General features: G+C 55.8%; 1 protein-coding gene across 1 annotated transcript; it reads right to left on the bottom strand.

Moving 5' to 3' along the window:
• Positions 1-262: 262 nt before the first annotated feature.
• Positions 263-11,699, bottom strand: LOC105495490 (leucine rich repeat and fibronectin type III domain containing 3). Its single transcript, XM_011765120.3, has 3 exons — positions 9,707-11,699; positions 6,215-7,645; positions 263-2,332 (listed from the first exon to the last, which is right to left on the bottom strand). Exons 2-3 carry the CDS (start codon positions 7,627-7,629, stop codon positions 1,861-1,863), a joined length of 1,887 nt encoding a protein of 628 aa, XP_011763422.1. The 5' UTR covers positions 7,630-7,645; positions 9,707-11,699; the 3' UTR covers positions 263-1,860.
• Between the last annotated feature and the right edge of the window lie 2,241 nt (positions 11,700-13,940).

The following is a 13,940-nucleotide window of genomic DNA, read 5'->3' as shown; positions in this document are numbered from 1 at the left end:
GGATCTCCAAGGATGCTCAACATCTCCTAGGCCAGGGTTTGGTTCTACAAACCTCCAGGCTTGGTGTGCCATGGGGCCTAGGGCAGCCCAAGACAGAGTAAGGGCCCGCCCTGCAGAGACATCAGGCTGAAAGTTCCAGATCAACCCAGACTCCAGGCCCACAGGTTGACAGGGGCTGCACCCTCTAGTTACACTTTCTTACCCCCCGCTCTCAAATCAGCTGAATCTGCTGTCTGCCCCAACTGACCCCCTAACACTGATCTCCGGGGGGTCACCACAGCCTTTATTTATATCATTGCACACAAGAGTCTCTTGGGTCTGAATTGCTTGGTCTTCTTCCCCCTGCCCCTCTCCCTGCTGTTCCTGTTTAGTCTTTGTTGGGTTTTTCTTTGCATCACCCTTAAATATGGAAAGTCCCTAGCCAGGGGCAGTGGCTCACACCTGTAATCCCAGCAATCCAGGAGGCTGAGGAGGGAGGATCACTTGAGGCCAGTTTGGGATCAGCCTGGGCAATATAGCGTGACCCCATCTCTTTAAAAAAAAAAAAGTCCCATAGTGGGGACTTGGAACCACCCCCCACAAGAGGTCGTCTTAACCCCAGCAGTGTCAGTTCCTGTCTCTGCTGACAAAGCCCTCATTTCTGTTCCCAGCTTCAGCCTCAGACCAGGGTTCCTGCAGCCTCCTGAATGCCACACCCTGGACATCCTCAGGGCCCCTACATCTACCAAGTTCCCCACCAGGCATATCATCTTTCCCAAACCTGCTCCTCCTCCCTGGTCCTATATCAAGGCAGTCCCCACCATCTCCCTGCCCCACCCCACGGCCCCGCAGCTCCATAACCCACTGCCTCAGCTTCCCACAGCTTCCCGAGTGTCTCTATCAACCCACTCCCTTTTCTTGTCCCCCAGCTCAGCTGATCCAACGTTGTCCTCACGCACCCAGGTCCCTGCCCCAGCCTCCCCTGGAGCTCCCAGCTTCAGTCTTCCCCTTGGGTCCACCCTCCTCAGAGCACTAGAAGGATCTTCCTAAAGCCCCAATCTGACCCCATCACTCCCTTGCATACAACCCTCCATGGCTCCCCAGTACCATCAGGCCACAGTCTGAGCTCCTCAGCCTGGAGGTCCTAGACCCTGCTCAACCCTCCTGCCTCACCTCTACCATAGCACCCCCAGTGCCCAGGGCACACCACCACCTTGCTTGTGCTGTGCCCTCTGCCTGAAAGAGCTTTCCTTCTGCTCTTTGCCCAGTTATCTCCTTCAAATGTCATTCTCAGATCACATGTGTCCTCCTCCAGGAAGCCCTCCCTGACCACACCTGGGGCTGAGCAGGGTACCTCTTCTGGACTGTCACAATCCCCCAGGCTTCCCTCATCCCCACATCCCTGGTCACTCTGGGCTGTCACTGTCTGGGGATGTGTCTGTCTCCCATTTGACTTTAGGCCCCTGCGGGCAGGGCTCAGGCCTGTCTGGATCACCACAGCATTCCCCAACCCAGGGCATGCCCAGAGCGAACACACAGGGAACATCTATTGTCTGAATGGATCGCCATCCTCAGCCTCCCCCAGCGTCCTCAGACTGAACTGGGCAGGGTGGGGTGGAGGATGTCTCTCCCCAAAGGAGGCATTCCCCAGCTCCAGACCCCCGCTCCGTCCCCCAACCCCCATAGACAGAGACGAGGGCAAGGGTCTAGGCCCAAGCTTAGAAAAATAGGACTTTCTTGTTGTGCCCTGTGTCCCCGACACCCTCCCCATCAGAGTTTTAAAAACCATGAGCAATTTGGTGAGTCTGAGGCCAGGTCCCACAGGGTGTCCGGGTCCTGCTGTCCGTGGGGCCAGAGAAGCCTTAGAGGGGGGGCGCCTGGCTAGGGTCCCACAGGTTCGTGGCCGGGCCCCCAGGGCTCGCAGTCCAGCTGGACCACGGTGTGGGCCCTGAGCGCCGCCGGCTCAGGGGCGGGCGGGGCGGGTGTGGGCGGGGGGCCCAGGGCGCCATTGGTCTGGGAGCAAACGCTGCTGACAGGCGCGGGAGTCTTGGCCTTGCCGGGGGGCTGGCCGCCGTGCACCTTGTAGCGCATCAGCAGCACGAAGATGAAGACCAGTACCGAGGCTACGATGACGCCGCCCAGCGCGATGATCATCGTGCCGCCCAGGAAGGGAGCGTGCGGCGCCCCGCATGGCCGCAGCGCGGGTTCGGTGGAGAAGCGGGCGCAGCCCACAGGCCGTGTGGCTGTGAGCCCCGTGGCGCTGTCCTCGTACACGGCGAGCACGCACAGGTCGTAGGCCCGGCCCGACGCCAGGTCCGTCAGCAGGAACGAGCGGCTGTCCGCCGGGATCATCCTGCAGGGCAGGCAAGTGGGGGTCAGGTCTCAGGCTGCCCAGCCCCCATCCTGTGCTTCCCTCACCAAACTCCCCGCGGGGCTAGGCTTCCCACCAGTCTACTGCCTCATTTCTTTTTTTTTTTTTTTTTTTTTTGAGACGGAGTCTCGCTCTGTCGCCCAGGCTGGAGTGCAGTGGCGCGATCTCGGCTCACTGCAAGCTCCGCCTCCCGGGTTCACGCCATTCTCCTGCCTCAGCCTCCTGAATAGCTGGGACTACAGGCGCCCGCCACCTCGCCCGGCTAGTTTTTTGTATTTTTTTTTTAGTAGAGACGGGGTTTCACCGTGTTAGCCAGGATGGTCTCGATCTCCTGACCTAGTGATCCGCCCGTCTCGGCCTCCCAAAGTGCTGGGATTACAGGCTTGAGCCACCGCGCCCGGCCTGCCTCATTTCATTCTACCCAGTGAGCTCCCTCTCACCACCACCCCATTTCCCTTCGGTCTGACATCCGATTCAGCCACCTGACTGATATCCCTCCAGTGTTGGCCAATTTCACTCTAGCCCATCCTCTCACATATCCTCATAGCCTGCTGCCCAATTTCACTCTAGTCCCACCGCCCAGTTTCTTTAACAGCTCACCACATGAGTTCTTCTAATCCATCCTGTTTCTTTTCTTTTTTTCTGTTTTCTTAGAAATAGGGTCTTGCTTTGTTGTCCAAGCTGGAGTGCAGTGGCATGATCATGGCTCACTGCAGCCTCTAACTCCTGGACTCAAGTCATCCTCCTGCCTCAGCCTCCTGAGTAGCTGGAACTACAGGCATGCACTATCATGCCCAGCTAATTAAAAAAATTTTTTTTGTAGAGATGGGTTCTTGCTATATTGCCCAGGCTGGTCTCAAACTCCTGGCCTCAAATTCCTGGCTTCAAAGCAGTCCAGCCTCCTGCCTTGGCCTCCTTAAGTATTGGGATTACAGGCGTGAGCCACCACACCTTGCCAGTTTCATTTTATACCCAACTGCCCAATTTTCCTTTTGCACTGCCCATGCAATTTCCCTCCAGTCTGCAGCCCAGCTCTGCTCTAGCCTCCCTGCCCAATTTTGCCCCAATCCTCTGCCTGATTTCACTCTGGCCCCACTGCCAGTCATCTCTCCAGTTCACCACCCAGTTCTGCTTTAACCCTGTCCAATTTCCCTCTAATTTAATCCTTTTGTCTTCTAGCCACCCCCCATCCAATTTCCCTCCCATTGTACCTCCCAGTCTCCTCCAGACCCTTGCCAATTTCCCTCTGGTTCCCCTATTTCCTGCAGCCTATGCCAAATTTCCCTTTTCCAGCTGCCTGATTTTCCTCTAGTGTACAGCTAGGATTCTCTCCAATCGAACCACCTGATCTCCCTGTACCCCTACTGACCGATTTCCTTGTAACCTGCCAATAAATGTCCCCGTAGCCCTATTGCCTTATTATTATGACTGTATCAATAGCCTATTTTCCAATGAGTCCTGTCGTCTGATTCCCTTTTCATTAAACTAATGTGCCTCCATCACTGCTGCTTTCTTTTTCTCCCTGTTGCCTTATTTCTTCCCAGCTCTGTCACCTGCTTCTCTTTTATCTCTGTTGGCAGGTTTCTATTTATCTTTTTCTTTGTTGTTTCCATTTAATCCTTACCACCCAATTTCACTATAGTTTCTTTTGTAGCTAGGCACGCTGTTGGAGAGTTGACTTGTCTTGTCACCTGTTTTATTCCTAGGCTATTCTAATGAGAGAGGTACAGGGAACTCCGTGGTTGCCTGGGGCAGGGTGACTGTCTAGGAGAGCAGGCCGTTCCCCACCTGGCAAGGTGGCCAGGACTTGTGTGACTTTTTCTTTTTTTGAGATGGAGTCTCACTCTGTCACCCAGCCTGGAGTGCAGTGGCGCAGCCTCGGCTCACTGCAACCTCTGCCTCCCAGGTTCAAGCGATTCTCCTGCCTCAGCCTCCTGAGTAGCTGGGACTACAGGCGCATGCCACCACGCTCAGCTAATTTAGTAGAGATGGGGTTTCACTGTGTTAGCCAGGATGGTCTCGAACTCCTGACCCGGTGATCCACCCGCCTCGGCCTCCCAAAGTGCTGGGATTACAGGCGTGAGTCACCGCGCCCGGCCGACCTGTGTGATTTTCAGGGGCAGGGCTTTCATGGAATCTTCCATGTCTGAGAAACGGTGTAGAATGAGCTCAGTGGGTTGCCAGGACTGAAATGGAAATCATGTGGCCTTTTCTTGAGGTGTTGGCCCCAAGGGAGGGAAAGGACATCCAGGTACTAGGTCCCCAAGTATCTGGGTCCCCAGGGCACAGACCTCAGCCCTGGGGAGGTCCAGTCTTTACAGCCAGGCCTTGGGACTGCACCCTTGGCCCAGCCTGGTCGTGAGGACAGGGACTCACCCACAGCCGCAGTCCATCCATGCAAGGTTGAACTTTGGTAAGAGGTGTCAATAGCACCTGGGTCCACAGCCACCACTGCTGACCACGTGTGGTCACCGCAGATGTGCTGAGTGCTCTCCAGCTTGGAGGGACAAGTTGGACTGAGCCACCTCTTGGAGTATGTAAACCCCAGGTTCTGTGTTTGCAACAACAGAAGAGAGAAGAAAATCCCCCCCAAGTGTGGCAAATTGGGTATTTCTGTTTACCTGGCAAAAGGAACTTGAACTAGGTTTGATTTGATTTAGAAAATAAAAAATCTATGCCGGGTGCGGTGGTTCACACCTGTAATCCCAGCACTTTGGGAGGCTGAGGCAGGGATCATCTGAGATCAGGACTTCGAGACCAGCCTGGCCAACATGGTGAAACCCCATCTCTACTAAAAATAAAATGTGAACATTAGCTGGGTGTGGTGGTGCATGCCTGTAATCCCAGCTACTAGGGAGGCTGAGGCACGAGAATTGCTTGAACCCGGGAAGCGGAGGTTGTAGTGAGAGACTGCACCACTGCACTCCAGCCTGGGTGACAAAGTGAGACCCTGTCTCAAAAAAAAATCTGGGCCGGGCGCGGTGGCTCACACCTGTAATCCCAGCACTTTGGGAGGCCGAGGTGGGCGGATCACAAGGTCAGGAGATCGAGACCATCCTGGCTAACACGGTGAAACCCCGTCTCTACTAAAAATACAAAAAAAAAAAAAGTCTGGATGTCACTATATTAGAACTTGAAACATGGAATAGTTCACACCACACACACCCGAAGCCCAGTCTCTATCGAACCTCCTCCCTGCAATTTTCATTCTAACCTCTGGTCTGATTTCTTTTTCTAACCGAGCTGCTTATTTCATTTTTTCTGGGCTCCCTGTGCTTTCCTGTTTGATCTCCTTTTCTTCCTGCAGCCCAGCTAGTATCTAGTCCTGTCATCTGGAAAACCTGGTGTTTCTCTCTTTATCTTTACAACTTAAATTTATTTTTATCCCCTTATCTCCCCCACCCACCCTTGCCCATTAACATTTTATTTTTCTGCCCTGATTACTTTCTCCTCCTGCTGCCTGGTTTCCTTTTTATGTTTGCTACTACTATTTATTCTTGCTGCCTAATTTCTTTTTACCCATGCAGCCTGATTTCTTTTATCCTTATTGCTTGATCTTTTTTAGCCCTATAGCCTGATTTAACATTTGCTGTCTCATTTACTTCGTCCTTCTTGTCTGACTTCTTTTTATCACTGCTGTCAGATTTCATTGACCCTTTCTGCCAGATTCTTGTTATCCTTGCTGCCTGATTTCTTTTACTTTTGCTGCCTGATTTCTTTTACTTTTGCTGCCTGATTTCTTTTGGAACCTTCCAACACCATTTATCAGTTGTGCTTCAGTGTAGGGTTTTAGTAGGTGTACCCTCAACCCTCCCCCTTGCCTCACTCCCCCACCCAAGCTACCCCAGTGCCTGGACCCTGCACCTGTAGACGAGGATGTCATCAGCTGAGCTGTTGTACTGGATCTGGTACATGCGGATGCCCGGGATAGGCCGCTGATCCGGCCACTGGACGAGAGCAGCTGTGGCCCCGTGCTCAGTCACCTGGACGCCACGGTCGGTAGAGGGCCCAGTGTCGGCCGCCTTGGCAGAGGCAGAGGCAGCGGAGGGTGGGGTGAGAGCATCAGGATCCCCGTCCCGCGGGGGGTCACAGCTGGTGCTGTTGGCTAGCTGAGGAGGCGGTGGGGGGCCCACAGTCAGCTCCACAGCAGCTGTGGCCTCACCAGCTGCATTGGCCGCGATGCAAGTGAAGATGCCACCATCACCCGGCTCGGTGACCAGCAGCTCCAGCGTCCCATTGGGGAAGGCGCGGGCACGGCTCGAGTTGCCCAGCAGCCGGCCCTGGGGTGACACCCAACGCACACGGGGCTCTGGGTCCCCCACTGCCCGGCAGCGCAGGGCAGCTGGCCGACCTGCGGGCACTGCCAGGGGTGGCGAGCGGTGAGTCACCACGGGTGGCTCGCAGACAAACTCCTCCTCGCCCACCGCCCAGAAGTAGCGGCCGCCCAGAGCGGGTGGGGATGCACAGGCCTCGAGGTCATCCTCCCGCGCCAGGCGACGCAGCCACACCAGCTCGCAGTTGCAGTGCAGTGGGTTCCCGCCAAAGGCCAGCACCAGGGCAGAGGCGGGCGAGCCCCGGGGCCTGGCAAGCAGGGGCAGGCGGGAGAAGAGCGGGTCAGGTGGGATTGTGGTCAGGCGGTTGGAGGTCATGTCCAGCCGGGCCAGCTTGTGCAGGCGGGAAAAGGCGCCGGCGGGCACGGAAGCCAGCAGGTTGTGGTCAAGGCCCAATGTGTTGACATTGCCCAGGCGGCCCAGGGCCTCCCAAGGCAGCTGTTCGAGGTTGTTGTAGGAGAGATCGAGGTCCTCCAGCGTCTCGGCACAGTCATCCAGGGCGCTGGCTGCCAGCGCTGCCAGCTGGTTGTTGCTGAGGATGAGGTGGCGCAAGTTGACCAGGCCACGCAGCTGGCCCTCGCCCAGTGAGGTCAGCCGGTTGCCATCCAGGTGCAGCGCACGCAGGGCCCGTAGGTCGGCGAAGGCGCCAGCGGCCACGTGGCGGATGGTATTCCGAGACAGGCTCAGATGCAGCAGGCCCGTCATGTTGGCCAGGTCGCGGCGGCGCACGGAGGCGATGAAGTTGTCTGCCAGCCGCAGTTCGGCTGCCCGACGGTCCAGCGAGGGTGGCACGAACAGGAGGCCCGCCCCTGGGCACAGCACGCTTAGGGGCAGCGATTGTGTCTGGCAGCGGCAGCGGCGGGGACACAGGCTCGGTGTGGCTGACTGGGGTGGAGATGAGGCGGGGGCCAGCGGCAGCAGGCACAGGAGCAACGGGAGGATGGCCATCGCGGGCAGGAGTGTCCTGTGGGGAAGAGGGGAGGCGTGAGGGCAGAAGAGGGGTTCTACAGCAGATGGGGGTGGTCTGAGACCAGGAGAGAAGGTCACAGTGGGCTGAGGGCAGAAGGGCTGGTCAAAGACCGTCAGATGTGACCAAAAGCCAGAGGAAGGCCAGGCGCAGTAGCTCACACCTGTAATCCCAGCATTTGGGGAGGTTGAGGCAGGAGGATGGCTTGAGGTCAGGAGTTCAAGGCCAGCCTGGGCAACAAAGTGAGACCATGTATCTATTATACAAAAGTTCTCAAAAATTAGCTGGGGTTGGCTGGGAGCGGTGGCTCACGCCTGTAATCCCAGCACTTTGGGAGGCTGAGGCGGGTGAATCACGAGGTCAGGAGATCGAGACCCTCCTGGCTAACACAGTGAAACCCCGTCTGTACTAAAAATACAAAAAAGTAGCCGGGCATGGTGGCAGGCACTTGTAGTCCCAGCTACTTGGGAGGCTGAGGCAGGAGAATGATGTGAACCTGGGAGGCGGAGCTTGCAGTGAGCTGAGATTGCGCCACTGCACTCCAGCCTGGGCGACAGAATGAGACTCTGTCTCAAAAAAAAAATAATTAGCTGGGCATAGTGGCGCCCACCTGTAGCCCTAGCTATGTGGGACGCTGAGGTGGGAGGATCAGTTTAAGCCCAAGAGTTTGAGGTTGCAGCGAGCTATGACTGTGCCACCACACTCCAGCCTGGGCAACAGAGCGAGACTCTGTCTCTCCAAAAGAAAAAAGAAAAAAAATGGTCAGAGAAATGACAGCTGGTTTGGGTGAGTGGCAGGAAAACCAGAGGGCTTTAGACATGGTCAGAGATGGTCAAAGCTGGCCATGGGGAGACGGAGCAGCCAGGGTGGCAGGAATGATTAGAAGTGGTCAGATATGACCACAGAAGAGAAGGGGTTAGAGATGGTCAGGAAGATGAGTGGTGGACAAAGAGAAGGGAGGGCATGGGTTGGGCTCAGATCTGGGGGAGATGACCATGTCAGAGACACGTGGTCAGAAACGGCCCAAAGCCAGCAAGGCGGTCAGAGAGGAGGAAAAGGACAGATATGGCAGAGTCAGTGGGAGTCCAGGACAGCTGCTCAGGAGGATGGTGCGGGAAGAGGTCATCGGAGAGAGGAAAGGCAGCAGAGATGTTTGAGATGATCAGAGGGAATCGGCCAGTGAGAGAGAGAGGAGAGGTGGCCAGAGATGGTCAGAGGGCATCAGTGAATGAGAAAGAGAGGAGAGGCGGCCAGAGATGGTCAGAAAGCATCAGCGCTGAGAGTGAGAGAGAGGAGAGGTGGCCAGAGACGATCAGAGGGTATCAGCGAGCGAGAGAGAGGAGAGGTGGCCAGAGATGGTAAGAGGGTTGCAGACTGGGAGTTAGGGTCAGGGGTGGGAAGAGGGCAAGAGCAGTGGGAGAGATGGCTAGAGAAAGAGAAAGGTGGCCAGAGGAAGCTGGAGAGGAGAGATGGACAGAGGCGGCTGGAGAGAAGAGTGGTGGACAGCAATGTCAAAGATGGATGGGGACGGTCACAGACCCAGGCTTAGATTCAGGGGTGGAGAAAGAGCAAGACATCTGGTGAATGATGATTAGAGAGGCACAGTGGACACAGATGTCAGCAATGGTCACTAAGAAGCAGCAGGCAGAGGCGACTGGAGAGAGGACCTGTGGACAGAGGTGTCACAAAGATGATCAGAGAGAGAAAAGGGGAACAGAGATGGCCATTGAGAGGACAGGTGGAGAAAGGAGACCAGAGAGAGGAGTGGTGGACAAGAGAGGTGGTGGAGATGGTAGGACAGACAGCGAGAGGCTGTAAAGGTTGCAGGGGTCAGAGACCTGGAGGTACCATGAACTAGGGCAGGGGAGGTCAGAGAGGGGCAGGGCTGGCCAGTGTCCAGAGAGTGTTTGGAGCAGAGCAGGAGCTGAAGGCAGACCCACAGGGAAATGTCTTTTTTCTGGAGAAACCCCAAGAGTGCCAAAGGGTGCCTGGTACTGTAACCCGCAGCCACAACACTCCTCCCAGCCCCTCCCCACCTGGAGGTTTCAGCAGCCTTACCTGAGCTAGAAGCTGCCCCAGGGAGCAGAGTTCTAGCTCCAGGGGAGTCAGAGGTCAGGACTCTGGAGGGAGCATCTGGTCATGCCTTTCCTGTCCCCAAGGCTTCTGTAGAGGGACTGTGTCCTGACTAGGCTCAAATCTGTGGCAACGGAGTCTCCAGACTTTAATACTCAGGGTCCCAGACCCCAAAATATCGGGCCTCTGGGGTCCAGTTTTAGGGGTCCAGTTTGGGTTGTTCAGGGTCAGGGTCTCCCAGGTCCAGTCTTGGGATGCTAAGCAGCCAAACGGTGGGGTTTAGAGTCTGAGATCCGACCCCGGGGTGGTGCATTCAGATATTGGGGTGCTGAGTCAAGATTAGGAGGTCTCAAGTCCCAGATTTCAGCATTCAGGTCTGCAGCAAGGACTTCAGGCCCAAACTCGGGTTCAGGCCCCTTGGAATCCCACAGTCCAGATCTTGGAATTTGAGGCCTGAATCCCAGGGTTCAGGTCCCCAAGAGTGGGTTCCAGGGTACAGTACTGGAAATCCAGCCCCAGATTTCAAGGTCCCAGGCGCAGAATTGAGAGTTCAGCTCCAGGCTTGAGGTTTTATATGTCAAATATTGGGGTTCTGCGCCAAATATTGGGGTCTGTGTTCCAAATTGTGGGGTTCCGGCTCCAAATGTTGAGGTCCCAGTGACCGATGTTGAGATTCCAGCTCCATATATTGGGGTTCAGGCTCCAGATCTTGGGGTTCCACGGCCGGATCTGGGGGTGCTGGTCCCAGATCAGGGTTCCAGGCTCGGGTTTCCGGAACTCCCGGTTCAATCTCGGGGTGCAGGCCCCCGAGGTGGAGGTTAGGGCGCGGGGTCCGGGGCGGCAGCGTCCCGGCTGGCTTCCTGGGCTGCGGCGGAGGCTGACTCGGAGGGAGGGGACCGCCTGCGGTGGGGAGGGGGTCGACCGGGCAGCCCCAGGGCCGGGTGGGGCGAGGCCTGGGAGCGGAGGGACGGACAGACAGACTGGGACACGCGGGATGGAGGCACCGCAGCGCAGGCAGGGGCGCAGGGGGGAGGGGCCGCGCTCAGAGACCCCTCCCCCGCCAGGGCCGGGGCAGGGGCCGGACGGGGGCCGGGCTGGAGGGCCGGGTCCGGGCGCTCCCGCGGCCTCCTCGCCGGGAACCCAGGGCCGCGCGCGCACCCGCGCTTAAAGGCGCAGGCTCCGCGCGCACCCGCGCTTAAAGGCGTAGGCACCCGCCCCTTCTCTCAAAGACGCACCCCGGCCCCACCTCCCATGGAGTCGCCCTGGCGCTGCTGGGAACGAGAATCCCTGGATATGGAGAGACTGTGAGACAGAGAGACAGAGAAGAACAGAGATACAGAGAGGCAGACAAAAAGATGGGCAGGCTTAGATTGATGGACAGAGAGGAGTAACTGGAAAGAGGCAGAGGGAGAGATTGAAACACACATATTCGAGACATGGAAATGCACAGAGACAGCGAGACACAGAGAGAGATGGAGTGACAAGAGATAAGGACAAGTCAGAGAAAGAAACAGATAGAGACGTGCGTGCGCGCGCACACACAGACACACACACACACTCACACGCTCTAAGACGCAGCACCTGGGCTGTAAGAATGGTATGTGTGTATGTGCATTCAGTAACCATTCATAGCCTTGAGTGTAGCGCTTCATTCCAGAGCCACTGGCCCCCCAGACCGGTTTCTTTCTGCCCCCCTATCTCAGCACCACCTCCCTGGAATGTCCTTTCCACGGGTGGAGTTTCCTTACCTGCCCATGCCCAGCAACAGGCTTGATCTTTCAGGCCAGAGGGGCTCCTTCCCAAGGCTCCTTTCTCTGGCTGCAAGAGGGAAAACTTGTGCGATCTGGGATTAGAGAAAGACCTCAAGACACACTGACAGCCGGGCACGGTGGCTCACGCCTGTAATCCTGGCTCTTTGGGAGGCCGAGGTGGGCGGATCACTTGAGGTCAGGCGTTGGAGACCAGCCTGGCCAACATGGAGAAACCCTGTCTCTACTAAAAATACAAAAATTAGCCTGATGTGGTGGCGGCACCTGTAATCCCAGCTACTTGGGAGGCTGAGGCAGGAGAATCGCTCCAACCCGGGAGGTGGAGATTATAGTGATCCAAGATCATGCCACTGCACTCCAGCCTGGGGGACAGAGCGAGGCTCTGTCTCTAAATAAATAAATAAAATAAAAATAAAAATAATAATTACCTGGGCGTGGTGTCACATGCCTGTAATCTCAGCTACTCAGGAGCCTGAGGCAAGAGAATTGCTGGAACCTGAGAGGCGCAGGTTGCAGTGAGCCGGGATCACACCGCTGCACTCCAGCATGGGCAACAGAGTGAGACTCTGTCTCAAAAAGAAAAGAAAAGAAAGACACATTGACCAAATATGCTCGAGATGGAGGAGAAGATAGGAAATGGGGTAGAGATGGGGGCTGGCCAGATTGACCCTATAATGTGTCTACTGTCTTCCTCTCCCCTTCCCACTCAGGTTCACCGCCCCACAGAAGACCCTGGATGGAACTGACTCTGCAGGAATGGGGTCTGCCTGTCCTGATGCTTGGGAGAGAACGGAGGAGGGAAGGCTGGGTTCGGGTCACAGGCTCTCCTGGCAGATGTGTCACAGAAAGCTGGCTGTGAGTGACCATCTACAAGCCTGGCCTGGGAACTTGGTTATAGCAACATGGGGGACATGATATTTTAGGAACCTGATCCAAAGGGGACATGACCTTGGCCTGGGTGGTCTGAAGGGGACGTGGCCTTACTCTGGGGAACCTGAGTGGTCCTGGAAGCCACCCCAGGATCTCCCATCTGAATGGAGGAGTAAAGTGACCTTGGGAGGAGTTTATGGGTCCTTCTACCCTGGCAGCTCTGCTGAAGGTTTCAGAATAGGCTCTTGACTCCTTTCACTTATATATTGAAAAATTGGAGCTAAAATTAACTCAGCCCCAGGGCCCGCCTTTCCAGATCATTAGCAAAGTTCGTCAGTGCTCCTGGCCAAGCACAGCGGCTACTGGTCACTCAGACACTCAGAAAAAGGATGCAGAAGCTTCAGGGCTGCTACAGAGGTGGCGGAGACAGAGGGAAAGACATAGAGTTAAACCCAAGAGCAGGACTGGGATTAGAATTCAGTGGAATTAGAATTCAGGCACGAGGCCGGGCGCGGTGGCTCAAGCCTGTAATCCCAGCACTTTGGGAGGCCGAGACGGGCGGATCACAAGGTCAGGAGATCGAGACCATCCTGGCTAACATGGTGAAACCCCGTCTCTACTAAAAATACAAAAAACTAGCCGGGCGAGGTGGCGGGCGCCTGTAGTCCCAGCTACTCCGGAGGCTGAGGCAGGAGAATGGCGTGAACCCGGGAGGCGGAGCTTGCAGTGAGCTGAGACCCGGCCACTGTACTCCAGCCTGGGCGACAGAGCGAGACTCCGTCTCAAAAAAAAAAAAAAAAAAAAAAAAAGAATTCAGGCACGGTGGCTCACGCCTGTAATCCCAGCACTTTGGGAGGCCGAAGTGGGCAGATCACCCAAGGTCAGGAGTTCGAGACCAGCCTGGCTAACATGGTAAAACCTTGTTTCTACTAAAAATACAAAAATGCAAAAAAAAAAAAAAAAATTAGCCAGGCGTGGTGGCAGGTGCCTGTAATCCCAGCTACTTGGGAGGCTGAGGCAGGAGAATCACTTGAACCTGGGAGGCGGAGGTTTCAGTGAGCTGAGATTGCGCCATTGCACTCCAGCTTGGGCAACAAGAGTGAAACTCCATCTCAAAAAAAAAAAAAAAAAGAATTCAGTAGAACTGATTGATTTGGGGGGTGATCCTGGGAAACAGGGGCAAGGGAGAGGGAAGAGGGAAGCAGAGGAGACAGACAGCTAACAGAGGACACACTGATGAGGAATGGGTCACTTCCCTGGGCAACTGGGGCTCAGTTGTGCTGGTGAACTTGAAGGAATCTTCTGGAACACATTAGAATTGTTCCCCTACTCTCCCAGCAAGTTCAGAGAGACGGAGGCATTTATCCTTCAATTCTTAACCCCCTTGGGGGATGGTTATCCCTGTGGGAGGAGGCAGTGGTACTGAGAGCCATCTGGGGTTTTTTTGTTTGTTTTTTGAGATAGGGTCTGGCTCTGTAGCCCAGGCTGGAATGCAGTGGTGTGATCACAGCTCACTGCAACTCAAGCAATCCTCCTGCCTCAGCCTCCTGAGTCGCCAGGACCACAGAAGGGTGTGCCAC

The sequence above is a fragment of the Macaca nemestrina genome, chromosome 20 (assembly GCF_043159975.1).
Source record: "Macaca nemestrina isolate mMacNem1 chromosome 20, mMacNem.hap1, whole genome shotgun sequence".
NCBI classification, from domain to species: domain Eukaryota; kingdom Metazoa; phylum Chordata; class Mammalia; order Primates; family Cercopithecidae; genus Macaca; species Macaca nemestrina.
Note: the sequence above shows the minus strand (reverse complement) of the source record. Positions and strands in the feature narration are given on the sequence as shown.